We start from the raw sequence: 14,121 nt of genomic DNA on the forward strand, positions 1-14,121 counted from the left end.
TTTAGGTAGCCTTGTGTAACATCTTGGCCAAAGCACTACAGATGAAAATTCTGTCATTTTATATCATGCATATTTACAATTTGCACTGTTCATTCTTACATAAACTAAACTGAAATATATAATCATGACACAGACTTCCACACACAGCAGACTGATGTCCTTTCCAACTCGGGCGTAAAGCGGAACAAAACATCAGAGCTACATTTCCTCCTCGGGACTTGAATCGCGGGCGGACCAGTCTGTGACAGCAGAACAAGCACTTGCCCTTAAACTTGCATGCAGAGGAATTGACCTCGTCTCTCACTGTGATTATTATCATTTAGCAATACGGATATTACAGCATCACAATGTCTCTTGCGGCAGAGGCTTTCGTGTCGCAGATGGCAGGTAATGTGTTGTCTTAGTGCTTCTGTTATAGTTCATTAACATAGCTTTAGCTAGCTAACATCAGCTAATGTGTACAGCCATGTAGCGTTAGCCACTTGCTAACATTAGCCAATATAAGTAGCCGCAGCCGTTTAACGTAGCAGGACTGCTCAGTCATAAGTGTAACGGTGGCTGTGTGTGTCCACCTTTATCTGTTTCTGTAGCAAGGACTAGCTTGGTTAGCCTAGCTCTCAAACAGGACTGTCAGCTACATGTCGTAGATGGCTAGCTGAATGTAGCGACAACTTTACAAATATAACGCTAATAATGTTGTTTTTAGGATTGGTGTTAGGAATACAGACCCAGAATTGGACGGTGAATTGAAGCAGAAAGAGTTCAGGAGGATTCACGTCGATGACAGCCGTGTTTCGAGTTACAAAAACACGTCTTACTTTAACGAAGTGCCGCTAAATTATATTAAATTCAACCGCTGAAGTAAATTCCAAGATGGCGACGAATGCCTTCTTCTGTGAATCTGAAGTGCTGCTCGGCGCTGCTTAGCGCAGTGCTGCCACTGGTGGCCGGAAGTTGTACTGCAGCAATAAAAATGTAAAACTGCATCCTGTTTATAAAAATGAACGAAGCGTCTTCACTGTACAAAAATTAAGACTTTGAATCAAAGTTTGGAGTGTTTAAAATAAGCCTAATTAGAGTCTTTACGTCACAAATGGATGCAATATGCTTTCACACCCCCACAAAAAAAAGAAATTTGAATTTAAATTTTTGTTAAAATGTGACTTTGAAATTAGAAATTGTAATTCGTTACAGTCCCCAATAGAAAACTATAAGTACATAAGTGTATATAATAGGTGTATATAATTATAAAGTAAAGAAATAAAAAGAAATAGAAATGTGCATTATGCTACATTTAACACTAGTACTTCAGATATTAATAAAAATATGTTAACTGGGCTGAGTCTGCAAGTGTGTAAAAATATAAAAAATATGTGCATTGTGCTACAATAAACTATATAAACCAGTTTTTTACATGAATATAATAACATAAAATATACAAAAAATGTTATAAAATAATATTTCCAGCTATTTTCACCATTTACATGTATAATTGTGCTATTTATATTTTTATTTAAGTATGTATCACATTTTTTTAATTTATTGTAAATTATAGCCTTGCCGTTTTTATTTTTTATTTTTATTTTTTGATGAATATGACAGACTGTTGTAGTGTCACCTCCAGCCACCAGCGGCAGCAGTGAGCGCAGCGCCACTGAGCAGCACTGCATTTAGGGAGGCAAGAAAGGACGCGCCATCTTGGATTTTACTCGGTTCTACAGCGTTAAATGAACCTTACTGACACACCGTCGGCGTAAATGTTGTTTTTGTTACTTTATCAGTGGCTTGCATTCATGTGAACCCCCCTGAACTATTGCTGAGAAGTTAAACTTTCTTCTGATGTGTTTTAATTCTCAACATTTGTGTAATTAACACGTTTATTCACGTTGATAGTGTGAAATGTGTTGTATTTTAAACTCAGCTAAACACGGGGATATACTGTGCTTCTGTGGGGGCGTGTCTGCTAGCGTACAGATAGATCTCCAATGAGGGTGACATTTAATTTTAAATGCATTACACAATAGATAGAAGAACATTAGTTGTTTAAATAAACAGAAACATAACAGTTATTAAGCCAATTTGTGACCTTATAATCGTGTGTCTCCCTCTGTGTGTTTATGTGTGTGTTTCTGACCCTGACAGCTGCTGAGCCTTGGCCTGAAACTGCAACCTTGTACCAGCCGCTGAAGGGTGAGTCACTGTTTGTATGACTTGGAGAAACATTATGATCTGTCACTTTAGAGGATGTTAGTGTTTTATGTTACTGTGGTGTCGTTTATTTTCCTCCAGAGGATCAGATCCTGCTGTCAGACTGCGCCTCATCTCTGGCTGTTCAGGTGAGTTCTGTTCCAATTCTTTTTTTGTTTGTTCTCAACAAATATATCAGTATGTGTGTGTCAGCAGCGTATATAGGGGGGACGTTTATGTTATTTTATAGATGATGTCAAGTTCTTTATTAACTTATGCACAACAGTTACAGAGGAGTAACTGTTATTGGCAGTGAAAATATTAGATGTCAGGCTCCCTTATAAAGATGCTCATCAAAGACAAATTTTAAAAAATCACACATAAGAAATACCTCCTACATATGTTACTTACAGCGACCTTAACGTGTAAAACCATCAGATGGCTGAAACCAGATCCTTCCACATACAATACACGGATCCAAAAAGTCTGGGCCCTTTATCAGATGGAACAAATCGCATAGCCTTTACTAAATGATGGAGTCCTGTCACATATTGTCATATCGTCCACCTGTCCTGTGATAGTGTCATACCTTTGCCACCCTAAATGAGAAGCATATATACAGAAGTATGACTTCAAACACTAATGGATCATCGTTAAGTTTTATTTTGTCGATTAGCTTCTAAATGAATCACCTGAGCACTGCCTGACTGTGTCCTGTGTCCCTCCTCTACAGGCCTACCTCAGGATGTGTGGTCTTCCAGTGCAGGTGGTTTGCAGAGCAAATGCTGAATACATGTCACCCTCTGGTTAGTACACATGCTGCTGCACAGGTGAATCCTGTGGCCATAATGTGAATCTGTCTCACTGAAAAACAAACCTTGTATTGTTCAGTTCAGAGCATTTAGGATATTTTCAGTATTGTGTATCCACATATAACCAGAAGATAAGTGATCGTAAAGATTTTTCTCTGTTTTTTTTTTACCGTCTCTCTCTGTAGGTAAGATTCCCTTCATCCATGTTGGGAACCAGGTGGTGTCAGAGCTGGGGCCCATAGTGCAGTTCACCAAAGCTAAGGTGTGTAACACAGATATCAAAGATGTTATTGAGTGCTTGCTTAAAGAAATAATCTCAATCTTAAAGCCCAGACACACCACAGAACCAGCGGTGAGGAAAGCCAACTGTTGTGTGGCTTCATGTTGCCTGTGTCTCAGACAAAAAGTTGCACCTGAACGCACCAGACAGACTCCAGCCCACAGCCAGCTAGCATGACAGTCTGCGCCTGTGTGAGAGAAAATAACTCTCCTGAGCAGCAGGCGGCGGTAGTCTATATTCATCATTCAAAAAGTGAAACTGCAAGACGCTTGTTAGCCTCTTAGCACGTTAACAACCCAACCTGATGTGGAAAGAACAAATGACATTTACTTTGGCTAGCAATAGCTCAATGGCAGCATTTTTTTTACCGTATGTAACAAATCTGTTTTGGTCTGACGCCCTCTTGACTTCAGTCATTTCTTAATCTGTTTTATTAATTAGAAATATGCGATAAATTAAAGATGAAAAGAAAAATAATTTTCTCTGTGTTTTTGGGTCCTCAGGGTAATTCTTTGAGCGATGGCTTAGACGATGTTCAGAGAGCTGAAATGAAAGCGTACATGGAGCTGGTCAACAACATGCTGCTTACTGCTGAGGTACACACACACACACACACACACACACACACACACACACACATACACATACACTCCCTGCCAACAAAACACACAGTAGAAGTTGTAATTATCAGTATTTCTGGATAATATCTTCTCCTTTAACCCTCTACAGTTGTACATCCAGTGGTGTGACGACGCTACAGCTGCTGAGGTGAGTGTACTTGTCTTTAGATAAAATGAAGAATGTATTTGGCGGTGATTATTTGTTGTGTCTTGATCATGTGTGCACGTGTTTGTGTAGATCTCACGTCCCAGATACAGCAGTCCTTACTCGTGGCCTCTCAATAACATCCTGGCCTATCAGAAGCAGTGGGAGGTTCGCAGGAAGATGAACGCCATCGGCTGGGGAGGGAAAACACTGGAGCAGGTTAGCTCCCACCTGCAGATGAATATCTGAAGTTTACATGCTTTGTAAATTGTTCTCATGTTTAGCAGATACTGTTTGTGGGTTTTTTTTTTGACTCATAAAATATTGACATGATTAAAAAGTGTCTGTCCCTTCACGTGTTTCAGGTTTACGAGGATGTGAGTCAGTGCTGCCAGGCGCTCTCCCAGAGGCTGGGAACACAACCGTACTTCTTTAATAAACAGTATGTATCTCTCTTGGTTCTCTCTGTCTGTCTGTCTGTCTGTCTGTCTGTCTGTCTGTCAGAGCAGCTCAACAACAGAACAGTTCATAGTGTCGCATAGTGAGAGTTTATACTTCAGCTCTTCCCTGCAGATTCTGCTCTGTGGCTAAAATGAAATGTTTTGAAGCATCTGACAGCTTTCCCTTTAGCACCACCCTGTGGTGTAAAACTGTAATGACCTCCTCATCTGAAAGTGGAGCTTCTCTCTGTTTATCCTGAGAACATTTTGTATATAAAACCAGGGGTGGGCAACCTGCAGCTCAGGAGTCACATGTGGCTCTTTAGCCCTTCTTCATTGGCTCCCTGTGGCTTTGACAAAAAATTATATAGAAATGAATAACAGTTAACAGTTAACATGTTAATCTTCATGTATCATTGTTGTAGCCCTAAAGGTATTCTTACATTTTCTAATTGTGTAAATGTGTAGCCTACATGCTAAATAAAAACAAAAAAAAGTGTTAAGTGTTAAAGCCTCAGTTTGTAAAAATGGTGAATAACAGTGACATCAGCGGTCAAATTCTAGATTGCAGGGCTCACTCGTGCTCACTCACTCACTCTTCCCGTCGGGTAAGTGACGGTGGCCTTGTAGGACAAAAAGCCTTGCGCAGACAGAGATGGCATCATCCACGAGTTTTTCAAGTTTTTCAGGAGTAGGCCTATCTAGCCATGAGATGAGTATTTATTTAGGAATCTAAACCATGTTACGATATTGTAGCGACCCTGCAGTAAATGTCCTGTTATAATGTCAATGTTCTGTGAGTTAATGGCATGTTTGGGATTGAATGAGTATAGGTAGGGGGGCGGGGTGCGAGTGTGACGGGGACGAGAGCTGTGTGAGTGCGCGTGCAGGTGTGTGTATGAGCGAGCTGGAGGAGAGAGCAGGAGTGCACAGTTGGAGTTACAGCTAAGTTCTTGTTTGTTGGTTGTTTTGGCGTAGTTACGGCCAACAGTAACCTGTACTGTTCAGTAATAAACGGTGGTTTGCCGAATAAGTGTGTCATCCTTTCCACACGTCCTGGCGGACGCTACATTATGTTATAGCTTACCAGTGAGATAGAGGTTATCTGTGAGATATAACGTTATGTTAGGAGTGTTTTATTTCTAATTGTTTGGGTAACACGAGCAAACATTAGCACAGTAATGCTAAAATAACACGTTTTATGTGACAGTCACGGCACAGTGCGGCAAATATAGGTTGGTACGATTATAGTACATGCGTTTCCAGAGTGTTCTTCCACAGGAGTTCTTTCCACCTGGAATAAGCAACGCCGATATTCACTCGTGTTTTGTCCCGTCCTCGCTTATCTGATCTTTTTCTTTTATTTGGTGGCGTGGTTTCCCTCTTACAGGGCAAAACATATGTGTGGTCCTCCATTTAAAGTGCGACAGAATCATAAAAGTACAAAGCAGGTTCACGCAGAAGCACCCTGGATTGAGCTTTACCTTCTCCAGTGACGGCAAGTTCTAGGTAAACGTAAAAGGCGAAGCGCGTGTATCTCTTTTGGCCACTGTATTCAGATATGGCGATGCAAGATGGCAGCCTCCAGCAGACCGTGCCCTGCCTGTGTATATATAGAGAAATGATTCTAAGCCTATGAGAAAGCTTCCATTTGTATGTGAATTGCATTACACTTTAGTAAATATACATTTATGAAAGCAATGGTTGATATTTGCTAATAAACAACCACGTAAATTACACATTGTAATTTTATCATCTGGTCAGCTATGTGCGTCATACGTCTAGGGCGTAGCGCCTTCTCCTAAAATAGTCGAATCTCAATAGCAATGGCAAAGCTTGAGTCACCTTAGTGAGGCTAGCTGTCGATATGGAGGAAATAAAGAATTTAATAGTTAGTGAACAGATGTGTTTGCTTTCAATACTAAAGCTGCGAAGTTTAAATACCAAATAATCATTGATAGCCCACTGCAGAGTAACTACTTTGTTTTAAAACATATTAATGAAAGCTCATTTACACCTATTAGGAATGGTGATAGCAAGATCAAATAAGCAAAATAAAACTTAGAAAAACCATCTTGGTTCATCTTTTCACTGTTTCTAAAATCACCAACTCTGGTTTGGTTGAATTAAATCATTAACTCACCCAGTTAGATGTGAAAATATTCTGGCTTTCTGCAAGCTAAAATGACTCTTTATTTAGAGGCAGTCTGCTGAGTTTGGTGACGGTGATTTCGGGGCTGTTTCTAGTTAAACAAAAACAATCTTACTCTGTAACAAAAAGGTCTATCTCTGTAGGGATCCTTTCCATAGTGCTGTCAGACACTTAGAATAACAATCTGAGCCTGTCAGTGACAAAGCAAACACTTTTAGTGGACATACATTATTGGTATAAATATACATCCAGTGGTTAGATTGCACACTGTTTCACCGCTGTCATGTCTTCTTTTAACCTCACAGTCCTGATTTCCTGTTTATATCTGTGTGAAAAAGTGGTTGAAATAATGAGAAGCAGAGATGCTCTGGTGCATCACTGTCAGAGGTTTCAACCGTATGAGATACATTTTAAATAAAATAGAGTGACCAATATGTTGATAAAAAACAACACGGGGAAACTTGGCTTACCTCATGAGGAAAATAAAAAAAATCTTCAATTGATTGGTTGACTTTAGCTCTGAGAATGTAATGTGTGTGTGTGTGTGTGTGTGTGTGTGTGTGTGTGTGTGTGTGTGTGTGTGTGTGTCGTAGGCCCACAGAACTGGACGCGTTGGTGTTCGGCCACCTCTTCACCATCCTGACCACCAGACTGACCAGCACTGAGCTGGCAGAGCGGATCAAGAGCTACAGCAACCTGCTGTCCTTCTGCAGACGCATCGAACAGACCTACTTTGAAGACAAGAGCTCTTGAAGGAATGAAACGTCTCTGTATGATCTCCTCTTGTACATTCGGCCCCTCCTTCTCTCATTCCCTCACTGTAGCACTGACGAGCTAAACACAGCTTGTATTCACACACCTGTCCCCACGTGATGCTTGCTCTCTGCCTCCCTTTTGCTTCGTACTTGTACATTATTGCATGCTGCTGATAGAAGTGCAGATGAGTCTTTAAAGGATGAAGATGTGTCCACTGCACAAATAAACCTAAAAGTATCCTAAAGTCACAGTGAAGATCACCAACACATATGTACCATTTAAAAAAAGTTTAACACAGACTTAATAATGACATTTATGTGAACACACTGATGATCTGCAGCTCTTGTAGTTTAACTGCTTCAGGAAGCCACCAAATGAGTTTTCAGCAGACCATAGAGCCTTTACGTTTGCAGCTGAGGTCAGACGTCAGCTGCAGGTGATCTGACACAGATTCAGTGTCGGGCTCAAGGACACTTCAGCAGGGTGGATGCTTCCTAACACAGAGGCTTATTTATATGCTCTTATTGTTTGTCACTGTTTCCACTGTCTTCTGCTCCGACATGTATCATAGTGTATCTACTGCGATCCACTGAGTCTCAGACAGGCTTCAGTCCGACTGATTTTTTCCCTAGAAGCTTGTAAGAAAGACGAGGCGGCGTTGCTTCCCTCTGTACAAAACACATGGATATAATGATGAAGAGGATGTGACTTAATCCTTAGTTATTCCACCGTTGTTTTCTTTGTGTGAATTAAAAGTGCCTACAGAATAAAAGTCATTTAACTGAACGTGCAGATCTTTCTGTGGCTTATTTCTTTCTCCAGTATGAAGCTTTGATTAGAGTACAGAGGTTCACTCTTTGTTGGAGTGCATCACACAAATGTATCACTTAAAGGGACAGATTTTATCCTGAGTTTGAATTTTTCTGTGCAATATTCTTGCAGAAAGCACACTGGCATTGAATAATGAAATCACCCTCAGCCTCACTGCACACACATAACTGATGATTCTTAAAAATGTATCACTGACTGAAGTGTTGGTGAAACTTTCTCATCATTAGAGATGTTTTCATATTTTATAAGAGATAAGATAAACTTTATTACTCCCACACTTGGGAAATTCACATGTCACAGCAGCTCATAGCACAGACAGAAAAAGGAGGGTGACAATGTTAGTTGAATAAAAGAAAATTAAGGATTAAAAAAAAAAAAAAATCTTAATCGTTCATCTTTTTCTATGAGAGTTAGAAAATGCTGCAAAACCTGAGCAAAGTGGCTTGATTTTTTTTTCAAAAATATGGGAAGAAGGCAATGAGATACAGAGGAAGAAATTACTCTAAAAAAATTGCAGGAAATTAAAAACTGGATAATAAGTAAAAAAAAAAAATCAGGAAAGTTAAAAACAAACAAACAAGGAAATTACCTGGAAAAGTGCTTAAAAATTGTTTTTTAAAAATTCTGAAACATAATTTTAAATGTAATAATAGTAATGAATATGGTTTCCCCTCGAATTGTTTTCTTTTTTCCCTAGTTTGTATCTAAATTCTGAACCTGTTTATTCATTTATTGCAATTGTAGGACTTTTCTTCCCAAGTTACTCAATGCTTTTTCCCCATGTTTTTAAAGAAATTGCACCAATCTGCCCAGGGGTTTAAATACTCAAAAAAGGAAAGTGATGTCACTCCAGGTTTCAAATGGTTGAAGACAACCTCTCGACAAAATCTTTTTTAATTTGGGGAAGAGTAGCACCAACAAAATCCCTTCAAATCTAGGCCTACACAATATAAGCCCAGTCTCCAAAAGAACATGTTGGCATTGTAAATTTCTGCAAACCATGACTATGTTACATTTGCATGTTTCATACTAATCATATCAGTGTTTCCAGAGTGATGTAGGATATTAGCTGACTGTCATCAGGAGGTGGAGAGGATGGTGGATGGTGTGACACCTCGGAAGCTCACCTGTCGAGCTTCAGACCACTGTCAAAGACCAACAAACAACAAATCCAGTTGAGATTTATTGCTGTTTTTCTGGTGTTTCTTTGTTTGCCACTAAACGTGAATATTATTTAGTAACCTGTCACTGTTTTTCCAGCATGGATAGTGCCATGAAAAAGTATCGTTTTACCCTGAGACATGACCACGTTTCCAGTATGGATTGTGCCCATAAAACCAGATGTTTCAGTCAAAACATGATCTTTTTCCTAACCATAACCAAGTGGTTTTGAACCTAAACTTAACTACACATTAGCACAGCCAAGTTTCAAAGTCTCTGCTGCATAATAACGTGCCAGTGTGATGTATCTGGGGTTTGCAGAAACATACAGTGCAAACATTTGCTCTGGCAGTTAGGTTGGAAAATATACATCAGCGAGCAAGACAATATTTTAAAAAGCCTTTTTTTGTAGCAGCTAAATCATTAAACATTCCAACATGTTTCCACCATGTTGCCTCAAAATCTATTTTTAGTCTTGATACGCAGCTGGGTTCACACACTCAGCTGTGTGTATGTGTGTGTGTGTGTGTCTCTGCCTCCAGGCTTCAGACAAGCTCAATGGTAACGTCTGATCACCTCTGACTGCCCCCCAGTTGAACAGTGTGTGTGTGTGCGTGAGACAGACGGAGCGAGTGTCTGTCTTCCAGGTTTCCTGTGAGGTCAGAGGGTGACCTTTGAACTTCCAGGAGCTGTGACATCATGAGTGATGACCTGCAGCGTGTGAACACTGCGCAGTCAGAGGTCATCAGCCAGACGGCAGGCGCACAGACGCACAGAAAGGTATCTGAGGATGTTCAGTTCAGTGTGCAGCTGTTTGTGGGGTTCTTTCTGAAAACTTTATTTTACACAGAACAATCTTACAGGAGGAATACACACGTCTTCACACACACTGTGCTACTGACAGTAACTCTCTGCTTTCCCCTCATGCAGCTGCAGACTCTGTCACAACCAGCTCATGGGAAGAAATAATAATAATAATAATAATAATAATAAAAAATAATGATGTCTGTTTAGAGCATTAGTTGACTGTGAGAATGTTGTATGATGCAGACTGACATTAGCCTCACAATCTTATGTAGCAGCCGGTCAGATGAGGTGAGCAGGTGATTGACTTCATCTCAGCTCTCCTGCAGGGAGACACTACAGGAGGCAGAGACGCCTGAGAGACACGACAACTCATCAGTGGTTCTCTGACCTTTTCTCTTATCTTAGTCATGTAACCATTGTCCCTGTGTACAGAGGAGACAGCTCCAGTGTCCTTCATGCTCTCTCCACACTCTTGTTTTTATAGACCTCCTACTTTTATCAAGGAGAGATAATAAATTGTGCAAAGCGGGTAACTGTGACTACAGACCACTGATTACAAATATGATTTGTAAAACTGTATCTGCAACTAAAAGATGACAAAAACTGAAATGAGAATCTCCCCACAAGAAAAAAAAAAACATGAATCTTGAGGCTCCTGAGTTAAAATATGGTTTAAAGGACTTCATTGTTTCAGTGTGTGAGGTGCATTTTACAAAAACAGGTTTCTGTTTCATATAGAAAGTGTGAGGAACATGCAGAGAAGCTCGTACTGCTTTCATAACCTTTATTATATTATTATTTTGAACCCCTGCACTGAGCACAGATTCAGAGTCTATCAGATGCACAGATTGTAATGGCAGAATTACTCCAGGAGGGGGCAGCATAGGGATAGAGAAGCATCCTGCTGCTGCAGAGACGTTCGTGGCCTGCAGATTAGGGATAAAAGGAAAAAAAATTAAGAAACTAAAAAAAAAGATGAAAAAGCAAATCAAAATGTGCATTGTGCATTTTAAAAATCCTAATCGCTGTGCAGTTTGGGGCAAATTTCATCTGAAAAAAAAAAATCCCAGAGAAGGACTGTCTTCTTTTTTTAATAAACTGTTGTTGGTTTATTTTTTTTGATTTATTGCTTTTTATTTTATGAGAGTAGCCTGTGTCATGGGTGAATCTGCCTCTGCTCTGTTTTGCGTTGCACCGCTGACCAGTATGTAGCACAGGTTGCACTGGTTATCATTCCGCCTCTTGATGCATGCTGGGCCATGATGCAACAAAATGCAAAATGCAAAATGCGAGAAAAAAACACGGAGGACTTTGAATGGGTGGAGCTGAAAGAGTCTGAACCCACTCAGAATAATTATTTTTTCTGCTGTGAATTCAGGAGCTCAATTACACATCATCCACTGTTGGTCTGACTTACCGGACGCAGACTGTGGTTACAAGCCTGCCATTGGGTGCTGATTTTGGCCGCCATTCTCCTCTCCTTGTGCTCTCTGTGTGCTACTGCTTCCAAATCCCCTTCACAACAGGAAGCAACAACAACCTCCAAGCTAAAAACACACATGCTGAAAATAACCTTGATGAAGATTTGCATCGTGCAATAAGACATATCTGCTTTGTTGCTTTGGTGAACTGTTGTAAAGACCTACAAAGAAAGAAAAAACCCAGACTCCATCCTGCAGGAATCTTGAGTCCAATATTGATCCATTTTGTGACCCGGCCAGTCGGAGTTCATTTGCCACATCTTTTAACTCTGGCAGCAGCATGTATCGGTGACACTGACTTTACTAATGTACCGATCGGTTCCACTTCACATGAGCTTCTGTGGTGTTGTCGTAATAATGTTCAGCCAGAGCCACATGCAGACAGCAAATCATCTGGGGTTTTAACGGGTCCAGTGAGTTCTTCCAGAGCTAAAGTAAAGTCAGGCTTCACCTCTTGGGCTCTCACGATGAAATTCTGCTTGGCTTTTTAAGTTGAATCACACAGCGACACAATGGTTTTGAGCCACTTTAATGACAGAGCTCGCCACCCCATGTGCAAATGTTCCACCAGAACAAGTTCATCCCGACAATATTTTGCAAGAGCACCTGAAAATCTTCGACTTAGGGCTGCTCAAGAGTGGTGTAGGGGAGGGCATATGTAGGTGTATGAGGTATACGCACCTCTTCTTCCAGCCATTTGCAGTCGGGCTGACATAAAAATGATACAGTATAGTATCGTGATATATTTTGCGTGGTGATATTGTATCGCCACATGGATACCAGGATCGATTTTTTATTATATACATTATTCATTTTTGTGAATACAAATTTTAGTACAACTTTTTGTACGAGAATAATAAAATCAATTGCTTTTAAGTCCACTAGATGGTGCTGATGCTTTGTTTCCTGGTGAGGTCACAAATCTTTGAGTTCAGCAGGAAGAGTGGCATCAACATGTGACACCTGGACTTCAAGGTCAGTGGATTCATACGTGACTATAACGGCACATTATCTGACAGAGGACAGGAGACTGCTGTCTCACGTTCTCCAAACTAGAGCAGGACACCAAGGTCACAAACAAACATTGCAGAATGGGGGATTGAAGACAAAAACCTTGTCGTAGTAACGGACACTTCTAACATGGGCGCTGCTGTTCAGTTAGCGGGATACCTGCATGTGAAGTATTTCACTCCTGCCTTAATCTGGCCTCATAGAGGGTGTTAAATCTGCCAACAGTTAAGTTTGTCATGTGTACGTAGCATTTCTGACAGGTTTAATGATGGTGTTGGTCAGTCTGTCTGCTTTGTGTGTGTGTTTTGCCGCAATAAAAATGATTATAGTCAGATGAAGAGACGAAAACTTTATGTTTTGAGGTAAAACTGGTGTTGACAAAGTAAAAAAAGGTAATAAATTGCAATATATTTTATTGCAATACTCAGCATATCGGCATGGTAGTGCAGTGGTTAGCATTGTCGCCTCACAGCAAGATGGGTCCTGGTTTGAAACCAGGGTGGGGGAGCCCTTCTGTGTGGATTTTGCATGTTCTCCCCTTGTCAGCGTGGGTTTCCTCCAGGTGCTCCAGCTTCCTCCCACAGTCCAAAGACATGCAGGTTAACTGGTGACTCTAAATTGTCCGTAGGTGTGAATGTGAGTGTGAATGGTTGTCTGTCTTTATGTGTCAGCCCTGTGATAGTCTGGGGACCTGTCCAGGGTGAACCCTGCCTCTCACCCAGTGTCAGCTGGGATAGACTCCAGCCCCCTCGCAATCCCTAACAGGATAAGCAGTTACGGAAAATGAATAACTGAAATGCAATAATAACGTAACACCGGCCCTCTGGTGATTCCCACCCCTAGTTTACAGTATATACCCCCTCAGCAAATAAAAACACTGCAATAAGGGGCGTCGGTGGCTTAGTGATGGAGCAGGCGCCCCATGTGCAGGGCTGTTGCCGCAGTGGCGTGGGTTCGACTCCAGCATGTGGCCCTTTGCTGCATGTCTCTCCCCCTCTCTGTCCCCCCTTCATGCTCATCTGTCCCATCAATTAAAGGCTTAAAAATGCCCCCAAAAAAAATCTTAAAAAAAACAAAACACTGGAATATACAGGAAAGTATAACTACTTTCTCATCAGGAACCTACCCATCTTCCTTGTAGTACACAAACCTTATTAACTACCACCACGCTGCTGCCAAAGACGACTGTGATTGGTTGAAAGAAATGAGACCAGTGAACGACAAACTGAATTTGCTACTTTATTTTCTTCTCATTTGACAGTACAGCATTTACTGTGATATAAAATATAGTACATTAATTCAAATCAGTGAATCATAATTATAAGCAGTGTTACAACGCACAAGATATAATAAAATAAAGCTGTAATAAAGGGGAAACTGAATGTGTAATAAGACCGAAATGATCCTATTTCCAGCGATGCAGAGCTGTAGACTTGGG

At 40.6% G+C, this 14,121-nt stretch overlaps 1 protein-coding gene across 1 annotated transcript; it reads left to right on the plus strand.

Moving 5' to 3' along the window:
- Positions 1 to 226: 226 nt before the first annotated feature.
- On the plus strand, positions 227 to 8,178 carry mtx2 (metaxin 2). The gene is made up of 10 exons (XM_049600867.1): positions 227 to 387; positions 2,143 to 2,190; positions 2,290 to 2,336; positions 2,921 to 2,993; positions 3,185 to 3,261; positions 3,783 to 3,875; positions 4,009 to 4,047; positions 4,138 to 4,263; positions 4,410 to 4,486; positions 7,230 to 8,178. Exons 1-10 carry the CDS (start codon positions 348 to 350, stop codon positions 7,387 to 7,389), a joined length of 780 nt encoding a protein of 259 aa, XP_049456824.1. The 5' UTR covers positions 227 to 347; the 3' UTR covers positions 7,390 to 8,178.
- Positions 8,179 to 14,121: the final 5,943 nt, after the last annotated feature.

The sequence above is a fragment of the Epinephelus fuscoguttatus genome, linkage group LG16 (genome assembly GCF_011397635.1).
Source record: "Epinephelus fuscoguttatus linkage group LG16, E.fuscoguttatus.final_Chr_v1".
Taxonomy (NCBI): Eukaryota; Metazoa; Chordata; class Actinopteri; order Perciformes; family Serranidae; genus Epinephelus; species Epinephelus fuscoguttatus.

What these genes read in the sequence shown, in the direction of transcription:
- mtx2 (XM_049600867.1), top strand. Translation starts at nt 348, where the DNA reads ATGTCTCTTGCGGCAGAGGCTTTCGTGTCGCAGATGGCAG. An exon ending in TGAATACATGTCACCCTCTG is followed by an intron (nt 2,994 to 3,184) that starts GTTAGTACACAT and finishes CTCTCTCTGTAG; the next exon opens with GTAAGATTCCCTTCATCCAT. An exon ending in GAGGGAAAACACTGGAGCAG is followed by an intron (nt 4,264 to 4,409) that starts GTTAGCTCCCAC and finishes CACGTGTTTCAG; the next exon opens with GTTTACGAGGATGTGAGTCA.